General features: G+C 43.7%; 1 protein-coding gene across 1 annotated transcript; it reads left to right on the top strand.

Moving 5' to 3' along the window:
* The first annotated feature begins 1,947 nt into the window (after window positions 1–1,947).
* LOC139388008 (histone-lysine N-methyltransferase Smyd1-like) lies at window positions 1,948–12,293 on the top strand. The gene is made up of 10 exons (XM_071134491.1): window positions 1,948–2,255; window positions 8,010–8,186; window positions 8,393–8,600; window positions 8,829–8,959; window positions 9,037–9,075; window positions 10,244–10,439; window positions 11,102–11,194; window positions 11,281–11,444; window positions 11,545–11,713; window positions 11,865–12,293. Exons 1-10 carry the CDS (start codon window positions 2,122–2,124, stop codon window positions 12,015–12,017), a joined length of 1,464 nt encoding a protein of 487 aa, XP_070990592.1. The 5' UTR covers window positions 1,948–2,121; the 3' UTR covers window positions 12,018–12,293.
* The last annotated feature ends 39 nt before the right edge of the window (window positions 12,294–12,332 follow it).

Raw genomic sequence — 12,332 nt, 5'->3', positions numbered from 1 at the left:
TATTGCTTATAATTGTTGTATTCTCATGTAACTGTATGGGTTGATTTGTGTATTGGCTTAAAATACTTGAGACTTTTTTTTACCCCCTTTTTCTCCCCAATTTCGTGGTATCCAATTATTAGTAGTTACTGCCTTGTCTCATCGCTACAACTCCCATATGGGCTCTGGAGAGACGAAGGTCGAGAGCCATGCATCCTCTGAAACACAACCAAACCAAGCCGCACTGCTTCTTAACACAGCGCGCATCCAACCCGGGAGCTAGCCGCACCAATGTGTCAGAGGAAACACCGTACACCTAGCGACCTGGTCAGCCACAGGAGTCGCTAGTGCGCTGAAAGACAAGGATATCCCTACCGGCCTAACCCAGGCAACCCTAGGCCAATTGTACGTCGCCCCATGGACCTCCCAGTCACGTCCGGCTGCGACAGAGCCTCTGGTGGCACATCTAGCACTGCGATGCAGTGCCTTAGACCACTGCGCCACCGGAGGCCCACTTTGGGAACATTTTAAAGGCCTTTTATGTATTGAATCACAAACACCCATTAATGTAACCCACTCTCTCTGTCAGGAATACAGATACTTTTGGACATGTAGTGTATGTGGACACCCCTTCAAATTAGTGGATTTGGCTATATCTGTTGCTGACAGGTGTATAAAATTGAGTACACAGCCATGCAATCTCCATTTACATACAATGGCAGTAGAATGCCCCATACTGAAGAACTCAGTGACTTTCAATGTGGAACCAACAAGTCAGTTCGTAAAATTTTGGCCCTGCCAGAGCTTCCCCAGTCAACTGTAAGTACTGTTATTGTGAAGTGCAAACATCCAAGAGCAACAATGGCTCAGCCGCGAAGTGAAAATCATATAAAATAACAAAATTCCTGCAGTTTATTTTTATTTGGAAACTAATATTATACTCGTTTGACTGCTTACATTACAGTATTCATAGTTATTCTGCTGTTATGAAGTCAAATGCTTTGTGGTATGATCTTAGATTCACAGATGGTGTTGCATAGTTTCCTACTCAGCTGATCAGTGTTTCATTTCTGCAGCACCAGACCAGTCAGACCTTTGAGTACAACAGGACAAATAGGGTAAATGCTCAGAGCCCACTGTCTTAAGTCTCTCCCATCTTCACCTTCCAAAGAACATTTGCCAGGAGCTACATGTGACAGGCAAACAAATCCTATCCTCCTCTCCTCCCCCTTCTGCTTTTCTAACTTCTCTTCCCCCTCACCGCTCTCCCACTGTAAACAGTCTGTCTTCACAAGGCTGTGTAATCCCAGAAGCATCCTTGCTTCTTTTGGGTGGTGTTCTTTCAGGGTATTAATCACTCTGTGAAGTGAAAGGGAAAATATGACCCATGCAGCATATATTCAAAATGTATGTCATTGTCAAGTCCTGGTTTGTTGAGACAGGATATTACAGCATTCAATAAATCATGACTTTCAATGAGGTTTTATTGTTTGGGATTAAATAGGGCTATCCTATATAACTACAAATTACAGAACAATGTATTTAATTGCACTTGACCATTCTTCATATATGACAGTTGCTGTCCTTGAGATGTATATATTTTTGACAAAAGGGAGAAAGGGACACTGGATGAGAGGAAAGTGTGAACAGCCAATGTGATTGAGCCAGACACAGAAAGCAGAGAAGAGCAAACTGCAGACTGTGGTACTGACAGATACAGTAGCTAGAGTGATAACAAAAGCAACAGAGAGAAGTGTTTGATCAGGCCTCTTCCAAGTCAGTTGCCTCCTGCCTCCCCAGACAGAGACATACAGACACAGCTGCCAGACAAAAATACCCCTGGGCCTGGCCTCAACCAACCCCAAAGAAGGGGAGGAAATCCAGGCAGACCTGTACAACTCTTCCCCCTATGGAGTAAGCCTTCCCAGGACTTCCACTCTCAAGGCCCTAGACTCCCACAGCCCCCCCACACACACAGATGGTACAGTCCCAGGAAGGCCAGTCTATATTTGGAGGGTGGGGTCGGGCTGAGGAGAAGGGCAGGTGCTGAACGTTTTAGAAGCGCACTCCAGACAGCACTACTCCTTCTCCCTCTCTTTTTAACCTCTATCTGTGAGGTGTTCCAGTCTTGTCCACTTGGTAATGACTCTGGATATGGACAACGTAGAGGTGTTTGATGCTGGGGAGAAGGGCAGGGGTCTTAGGACCACCAAAGACCTTTGGGCTGGGGAGGTAGTGTTCGCTGAGCCCAGCTTCGCTGCAGTGGTCTTCGACAGGTAGGGCCCAATGCATGGAGATTTGGGTCATAAAGGCAAAATCTCTGTGGCATGCACACTTCCATTATTTCTCAGTAATAAAGCCAAATTTAATGCACAAATGATACCTATATGGTTCCTGTATCAATGCATATCTTTAACAATTTGAGATTGTGGTTCTTTTTATTTAAAAAATACATTCATTCTGCTATGTCTTTGACAGGTAGGGCCTGATTCATGGTGGCCATGTATAGTATTGGTATCTCATAGTGGCATGAGCATATAGTTACTCCTCAGGTGCTGGGTTAAAAAGGTTACCTGCTGTTCAAGTATTAATGTAATTCATTTTAATATCTGTTTAATATTACAACCAAACAAAAGATTATTGAAATACATTGCGGTCCAGTTTGTCCAAAACTTCACATCCGGTTTTTAAATGCTTGCAAATGCGTTTGTCTTGCAGATACAGTCATGTTGACACACGTTCAGTAATGTGCTACTCATATACAGTAAAGTGATCATGTGTGTCCTTTGCCTCCAAGAGAATAAAAATTTATGATTCAGCATTATTCTTTCCAAAGTGTACTTCCCAAAATTTTCACACAGAAAAACGTCAGCATTAGAGCGGATTGTTCAGCTCATCATGTTGACTTGTATGATTTGAGATGTCCTCGGCATTGGGTTCAATGTTGGGTATAGTGTAGTAGGTGCCCAAGCTTTGTAAATCAACATGGAGCTAGTGTAAAGGACGTCACGCTGCTTGCTTAGCGAGTACCACTTCATCCCGTTTCAGCCCACACCTGACGTAAACTCGGGACCTCTGCCTTGCTAGCACACGTGACCGCCCTCCTGAAGTGTCTTACCAGTCAGCGCCACGCGAAACGCTAGATATTCGCAGGTGCAGGCCGAGGAGTAAGTTTCACACATCCACATATGTTACACTAGATCATAAAAATTATCCAATGTTTTTACCAGGCAGGATTCACTCACTGTCAATGTTTTTGGTCCAGCCCTGAACCTTTTGATGGTCGAATAGCAGGCTGTAAAAAAAGAAAGCCGTCTCTGAAAGAAAATTGCAGGCTGTTAAAAAACAACAACAAAAAAGCACCTGTGTTCCTTAGGACCATGTGGTCACCGCGAAACCAGCGGGCGGGCTGTTTGACTTTGCACCCACCGGTTTATATAGCCAGTGGGCACGTTGAATTTGTTTTCGCGCATGACTCGTTAGAAGGGGCTTTGACAAAACCTCACAAAATGACTGGCGGAAATGAAATGAATGCATTTGTGATATTCTTCCTATTAATTTGGCTCCAGCCTTGCAAAGGCTTGGGATTTTTATTTGACCTTTATTTAACCAGGTAGGCCAGTTGAGAACAAGTTCTCATTTACAACTGCAACCTGGCAAATATTAGCAATTATGACACAATTCCTGAACGCTAAGAGCTGCATTCTTGCTGTCCTACCAACGCTAGTTCTTATATGGCCCCACACTGGTCCTGCAGCATAAGCAGGCATATCGGTGACCAGCATTCCAGCAGATATAGAGACCGTGACCTCTCACTACACACACACACACAAACAGAGTGCACTGAACTAAAAGTGTGGTCTTATTCATGGTCCATCCAACTGTAGATGTAGGTAGATGGAGGTTTAACCAGATTGATACACTGTATATTGTAATACCTGTTTGTGTGTTTGTTGCTTATCTACAACATGTCACCACCAAAGTGACATATACTTTCCCGCCTGCCCAACCACGTCTTACTAAACAGCAGACGTACAGGGGCTTTGCTAGGATTTGAAATAAAATCAAAAATAATGAACAGCTATCAACCCGGTGCACTTTGAGATAAACATTGAGAAACTAGATCTACTAATAATGAAAAGCCAATACCATATAAATACAAGACATTCAGGTAACTCAGTAGCTATTGTGGGTCTCTACTCTGGAACACATACATCTACAGCGTATTGCAAAAAACCTTCATACCACTCAACACCTTTAAACATAGATTCTGACCTGTTCAATGAGCCAAACTGCATAAAGAAAACATCATAATAATCCAATGACTCAGTTCACTTTCAAAGGAGAGATGTGGCAGACCTTCACAATGTCGAAGTACAGTGCATTCCACTGAATACATGCATTTCAGTACTATATTTACTGCAATATTAACATATTTGTTTTAAAATAGGGATATCATTGACCATCACACTATTTTGTTTTGTATTTTAGGACCCTAGGCGAATCAGAAACAAATCTGTAAAAATTATTTCATGATGCTTTTGAATCTGGCCTTATAACACAAATATAACACAAAGATATCAAATCAGGTAATGCCAAATTTAAATCTGAATTAAATATGCTTTCCAGTGATTTAAATGTACCAGACAGGTATTGAAAAATTCAGGAAAGCAGAAGGAAGATCATCAGGCAGTCATTTCATATTTCTTAGAAAAGAAGATCACATGTGTTCCTGAAGCTTTTCAGCATGCCAACAATCAGTGCAGGCATTAACAAACTAGTTATATATTTTTAGACACACTCCCAGAGACCCATGGGATAAACTGTTTACACACACAAGCCCATAGCTTGTCTTCAAGGTGTGGCAGTTTATTTTAAGCAACCACTGTTTATTATTATGTTTTTGGCATTGCTGTGTCCCTTACACATCTTTCTAGACCTATGCTAAAACTTTTTGCAGACCTTGGGTTAAAATTGTTGACACGATCCCGACCCTGCAGCTGCAAGTTTATTGCATTCAGATGACTCGTAATGTCACACAGAAAAGCCATTTCACACAGAAACATTTCGTCTCGGAGTTGTGTTGTGTCTTTCCCTTTGCTGTCCAAGAACAGACAAATCTCCTCACGAAGCTCGAAACATCTTTGAAGCACCTTTCCCTGGCTTAGCCATCGCACCTCTGTGTGATAAGGCAAATCACCATGCTCCGTTTCTAACTCCGTCAGAAATGCCTTGAACTGGCGGTGATTCAAACCTTTGGCTCTGATAAAGTTAACTGTGCGCGTGATGATGCTCATTACATGCTCCATTTTCAAGGCTTTACCGCACAACGCTTCCTGGTGTATGATACAATGATAAGCTGTCAGCTCACCTGTCGCGTTTTCCTCTTGCATCTTTTCCCGTATCTTCGCCACCAGTCCGCTCCTGTGTCCACACATCGCAGGTGCTCCGTCGGTTGTCAAACCCACGAGTTTTTCCCAAGGCAGCTCCATCTCATTTACACATCTTGACACCTCTTCATACAAATCATGCCCCGTAGTTGTGCCATGCATAGGACGTAAAGCCAAAAACTCCTCTGTCACGCTTAGGTTGGAGTCCACTCCGCGGATGAAAATTGACAACTGGGCAATGTCAGAAATGTCGGTGCTCTCATCCACAGCCAAGGAATATGCAATAAAATCTTTTCCCTTTTTCACAAGCTGCTCTTTTAGATTGATGGACAACTGGTCTACTCTCTCGGCAATGGTGTTTCTGCTCAGACTCACATTTAAAAAGAGTTGCCTTTTTTCTGGGCAAACTTCGTCACAAACTTTAATCATGCAGTTTTTGATGAAATCCCCCTCCGTAAATGGCCGGGCTGATTTAGCGATCTCTTCTGCCAAAATAAAACTGGCCTTGACAGTTGCGTCCGCGTGTGTGTCCGCGTGTTTCGTTTCATAATGTCGTCTCAGATTATACTCTTTCAGTACCGCCACACTTTCTCCACACAGAAGACACACAGGTTTTCCAGCTACCTTCGTGAACATATACTCCGACTCCCACCTTGTTTGAAACCCCCGGTTCTCAGTATCCACCTTCCGTTTTGCCATTTTTGATGGGTATCTGAAAGTTAATTTTACTGTGATGCTGACGACTGCTGTGCCAATAAATATTGAAATGAAGCAGCCTACTGCTCGGTGCGTCACCTTTGCATTGTGGGAAATGTAGTATTGGTGCGTGTAAAAGATCTGCGGGCTGCCGGCTTGCTGCGGGCCGGTTCTAATAATAAATCAAGATCATCCCAGGGGCCGTAAAAAACCTTCTTGCGGGCCGGATGTGGCCCGCGGGCCTTGACTCTGACATATGTGTTCTAGAGGGTCTAGCCTATACACAGTAATGTCCAATAGGACATGTTTATCTAGGAATATTGAATGTGTGCCACAAATGTTCTATTTTTATATACAAAAACATACTGTACTCCCCAGCCTTCACCTTAAGGCAAAGTTCAGAGATCTAGGAAGTTGTGTACAACATGCATGTTCAGAAAGTAGGTTTGAATGCTGCTAGATTATTATTCTTATTTTTTTTTAGGAAGTCTGGCCTCATGTATTGTGTGATTTCTTTACTTTAGAAATGGGATCTCGGGTACCTTTTTGTTGGCACATCAGAGGGAGTGAAAGCTGGGACCAGTCAGGTGCCTGTCTACATGGGCGTTTTAAGAATGTTGTTGTTGAGGGGCCCCCCCTTGAGGGGACATTTTGAGCACCCCCTACCCCCAAAGGGCACATTTTTCCACAGACATTAGTTGCTATGATTATGTTTATCCAATAATGGAAAATATGTATTTCATGTACATTTTTAATTTGAGGAATTTATTCAATATATAGGCTGTATAAAGTGGGGGCCCCTAGGCAGCTGGGGCCTGTTTCAATTGAAAACTATGAAACTACAGGCACAATCATAAAGATAATTACAGTATGCATTGTTTTAAGGTAACTTTGTTGTTGTCCACATTGTTTAAATATTTTGATGTGTGCTTGATGTTCAACTGTCATTGGTAGAGTAAATCATGTACTCAGTTTATTGAACAACTAAGGGCCTTACTTTATAATAAGGCGACAGAAATATAGGCTAGTTCTCATATGACTAGTAGACCAAGACCTTTCACCATAAATAGCTAAAGTCCTCCCAGCTATGGATGAGGCTAATAGCTTAGCCACTGAACCCCACATAAATAAATATATATACACCAGCAGTGATATAATGGTGGAGCTCGACAAGTACATGGAATGACAGTGGAAACATTCTCAGATGAAGTACAAACAGAGTTTTAGAGAGAGAGAGAGGAGAGAGAGATGAAGTAGAGAGAGACGTGTGGAAGGTGTGTGGAGAATGTCATCATGTTTCCGTAGTGTCATCTCAGAATAGCCCATTATGTAAATATAGCACACAAGTAATACGAGCCAATATTTTTGGGATATGTATGATGACACTGAAAAAGGGTGAGGGGAAACAAGAGGATAGCCAGGAAAGACCTATAGAAAAAAAGGAAAGAGGAAATATGAGGTAAGGAGTAACGGACTTAGAGATTTAAATGCCGACACAGAAAAGGTCATACTCTTTACTGATAAGGTACAGAAATGGCTCCCTACTCAGTTTGATGAGAGCTCATCGTTCATCCCTAAAAGCCTACTCTTCAGCACACCAACATATCCCTGGTATTTGCCTCTCCAACCTGCTGGCTTCTCACACAACCACGGCCATCTAATCAACCCCCGTTTCAAATGGGAACAATCACTGTCTTTGAGACCCACCACAGTGAAAATAGCTAGCTAAATAAATCCACTCCATTATCAGTCCCTGATATGATCCACTGGTTATTGCCTTGCTTTGTTCATATCTAGATCCATATGAATATGATAGTTAAAGTACCAAGGATAGGAGGGAGCATGAGACTGCAACAGAGTTTGACTACAAGAGTGCCAGGGGGCTGGGCAACCCCATAAGAAATCATGACCTTTAACCCATGACCTCCCTTACCCTCCCTCCAGTCTGTCTCAGCAGGTGTGCCATAGCTGCTTCCGTCGCCAGGCCAACCTGCACCGCTGCGCCCAGTGTAAATTCGCCCACTACTGTGACCGAACCTGCCAGACTGCATGCTGGGATGAGCACAAGCAGGAGTGTGCTGCCATCAAGAAGTACGAAAAGGCCCCTAATGAGAATGTACGGTAAGGAGGCAAGGAGGGAGAGCGTGAAGGGAGGGAGAGGAGAATGGGAGAGTTAAAGAAGAGAGGAGGTGGAGGAGGAAAATGTGAGTAGGAGGAGAATGGAGGGAAAGGGGAAGAAATACTGGGGTGGGTTGTTGTCAATGCCTTGGCAAGTTAATATAACCCTATAATGCTAATTAATGGTAACTCTCCCTGTTCCTCTCCAGTCTTACTGCCCGTGTGCTGTGGCGCATACAGAAGGACACAGGCATTGTGTCGGACGGCCAGCTGACTTCTGTGGACCAGCTGGAGGACCACGTGGCCGACATGCTCGCTGAGGACTTCAAAGAGCTCAAGATCGACATGCAAAACTTCCTGGACTACTGTCCCAAAACCAGGCATGGCAAGGAGTACATCTCACACATCTTTGGCATAGTACGTATCACTGAATTAGTCATCTTACCATCCAGTTATTTCAAACTTTGGCACAGTACATACAAGATCACTGGTTAATCTATTACGACTATAGTATGTGTTATTTTACTATGTAATGTGAGGTATTGTCATCATTAACCTTGGTCTCTCCCTCTATCAATCGCTCTCTCTCCACTTTGTTTCTGGCATTCTCATTCCATCTGTCCCTCTCCCTCCATCCATCTGTAGATCAAGTGTAATGGCTTTACTCTGAGTGACCAGAGGGGTCTGCAGGCGGTGGGAGTGGGTCTGTTCCCTAACCTGTGTCTGGTCAACCACGACTGCTGGCCCAACTGTACTGTCATCCTGAACCATGGCAAGTATGTATCCCAAGAGAGAAAGAAAGAGTGAGATTTATATGTGATTTGTAAACTTTGACTGCCATCTTCTCTTCCAGTCAGTCAACTCTGAACGCAGCCTACCACTCTAAAAGGAGGTGGGTCTGCCTGTCTGCTTTGAGCTAACGTCTAACCTTTGAACCTTGAACAGCCGATCCTCAAAGATCTCAACACCTGTTATAAACCTCTATCACTGGATGATAGTGAGGAAGTAAAAACAGAAGTGTACCAAATTACACTCAGGCATTCTAACCTTGACTATTACATTGATGTGATTTTCCCTATATTTCTAATTTTTTTCTTTAGCAGTAACCTACAGGACTATTTTGCTCAGTGAACAAGATCAAAAGAGTAATTCTCATAAGTTTCAAATTTAACCCCTAGGAGGGTGAAAACGAAATATTATGAAACTCAACAAATTGGGTCTAACTAAAACGTATAGCATGGTTTCTTTAGCTCCCAGTAGGACTGAGTTGCTGTCCTGCTTGGGGCTTTGTTGAGTGGTGTGTCTATTGTGAGAGACTGTTCAATTTCAGTCATCTACCTTAATATTACTTTAAAACATCCCATCATAACAAGAATGCTTTTTTTTAAAAACTGCTTGCATTGTGTTGGTGATGACCTGAGATGTGTTTTTGGTCATCTGTCAGTGCAAAATCCCCAACTGCTTTGTTAGACTGTTTCTTAAAGTTGAGGGAAATGAAAACCCCCACTGTCTCTGCAAACTGGCTGTCGATGTTTCTCTAAAGCGTAATTTATTGCTCATCAGGAGCCAACAGTCCAAGAAGTTATTGAACTCTGAACGATCAATATAACCTTCTGAACTTTGCGCAGCCAGGATTATCCAATCAGTGATGTTTATGTTTGCTGACTGGCAAATGAAGGTTTCACAGTTTCCTATCTCCAAAAGACCCTAAATGCTGCCAGGTACCTGGCAAACTATGTCAATGCAATAGCTTTCCTGCACTTTTGCGATCGTAGCAATTGAGAGGGAACATTTGTAGGATGGCTTGAACTCAGTCACAGCCCTACCCTAACAGGGAAAGCACACTACCACCTGTGCGATAAATGATCCAAAGACCTCCTAGGGGCTACACTACCCTTTTACCCTCCCCTATGGTTACTCCCATGACATCACAATACAGCATCTCGCTTATCAACTTCTATAGGGCCTGTTCTATGGCCCAGCATGTGACATTTAGAGCTGATCCTAGAGCAGCCGGTACACTAAGGCCCAGGGCTAACCATGCCGCCCTGCTCCCCCAGGATCGAGCTGCGTGCGCTGAGTAAGATTTCTGAGAACGAGGAACTGACGGTGGGCTACGTGGACTTCCTGAATGTGTCAACGGACCGCCAGCGCGCCCTGAAGCATCAGTACCACTTTGACTGTACTTGTAAAAGCTGCAGCGAGCACCTTAAGGATGACCTAAAGATGGCTGCCAAGGAGACCGATGGAAACAAGGTGGGGAAAGTAGTGGCGGGTTAAGGACAGGGTTGGTGTCAATTCCTTCCATTCCAAACAATGGGGTTCTGGGTCCCTGGACCCTGCCATACCCAGACTCACGTTGGGCACGTAACTCTTGCACGCAGATGGGCACCTCTCAGCTGATGCGTCAGAAGCACGTTTTAAAATGATCATACCTCTGAGGGCCCAGGGGCCTTAAACACTTCAGCCTAGTTACTATTCAGTTGAGTCAAGTTCCATGCTTCCCCTCACCCTTAACTCAATCGTGCCTCACATGATCCCCACCCTAAACATTAGCCGAGACCATAAAACATGTAGCAGTTAAGTCATTCTGGTTATCTGTGATTTGATCACCTGATGCTGAATTCCAATTGAGACATTGCTAAATGCTATGACTAACTCCAACACATGACCATGTCTTTAGACACAGGTCAATGACAGGTTATATATATCCATTGACTTAGAGCAAATTGACCATTAGGTCACCAGGTGTTTGACTACTTACTGGACCAACATATCCTTCAATGAAACAGTTGTAGTTGTCTGCAGTACTGCATTTGTCATGAGCTTTATTTTACTGTCAATGATCAGGAGTGAATGATGTGGTGCGCATGTTTCCTAAATAGTCCTACACTAACACTTGTTTAAACTATTCTCAGCCCTCTAATCAGCTGGTAAAGGAGGTACAGGAGTTCAGTTTGGAGTGCTTGGCCAAGGTTGAGGCAGCTCGCACTGCTGGCGACTTCCATGAGGTAACAATCCCATCCTTTACCATTAGGAATGGCATTGAGCTTGATAAAGAACCACCTTTCTCTTGCCCATATAACTCACCCTATAGGTGGTGAAGCTGTGTCGTGAGTGTCTACACAAACAGGAGCCCGTGTTTGGTAAGACACACCTGTACCATCTGCGCATGCTGAGTACAGCCAGTGAGGTGCTGTCCTACCTGCAGTTCTTCTCAGAGGCTGCAGAATACGCAGGCAGACTGGTGGAGGGCTACATGTGAGTGATGGGGAGGAGACCAATGTGTCCATAAGATTAGCATGTCTAGCATTGACATCACATTCCTTTCACTTAACTAATCTTTATCCCTCCCGAGCAGGAAGTTGTACCATCCCAATAATGCCCATTTGGGCATGGCCATCATGCGTGCTGGTGTGACCCACTGGCACGCAGGGCTCATCAAGGTTGGCCATGAAATGATCTGCAAGGCCTACGCCATCCTCATGGTCACCCACGGACCCAACCACCCTATTACCAAGGACCTTGAGGTACCGAATACCTTAAGGTCAATTAACTTTTGGAATTTAACAAAGACAGCCCTGTTCAGTAGAGAACAAATGTTAAATTAAATAGAAGTGTAGAATGTCAGGTAGTGTTAACTCAATTACCAGACTTTTGACCCCCGACTTTGTTTCCTAGTCAATGCGTATGCAGACTGAGATGGAGCTGAGGATGTTCAAGCAGAACGAGCATGTCTACCACAGCATGAGAGAGGCTGCCCTGCAGAACAAGCCCATGGCTGAAGCAAGCAGTGTTGAGGACAACATAAAGGCACTCAGCCACAAGCAATAAGCTTCTGTAGACACTGCATTTCAAGGGTATGAGTGGTACCAAATCTACCCAGAAGTATCACTTCTCACATTGAAAGTGGGTTACACAAGTTTTGCAATAGCTAGGTATTCTGTTGGAATGTAAGTAGTGAAGTTCCTGCTTTTAACATCGAGATTTCCATCTGTATGAACTACAATATACAAGGAGGCCTCATCTACATCTGTAAGGCTCAAAGTACCTGTGAAATCATGATTGCTCCCACCTTTATGCTAGTAAAGATTGAATCAGTGTACCAACCATGTGCCTAAGTACCATGTGAAATATTGAATGTATGCA

The sequence above is a fragment of the Oncorhynchus clarkii genome, chromosome 29 (assembly GCF_045791955.1).
Source record: "Oncorhynchus clarkii lewisi isolate Uvic-CL-2024 chromosome 29, UVic_Ocla_1.0, whole genome shotgun sequence".
In the NCBI taxonomy this organism is placed as follows: Eukaryota; Metazoa; Chordata; class Actinopteri; order Salmoniformes; family Salmonidae; genus Oncorhynchus; species Oncorhynchus clarkii.
Note: the sequence above shows the minus strand (reverse complement) of the source record. Positions and strands in the feature narration are given on the sequence as shown.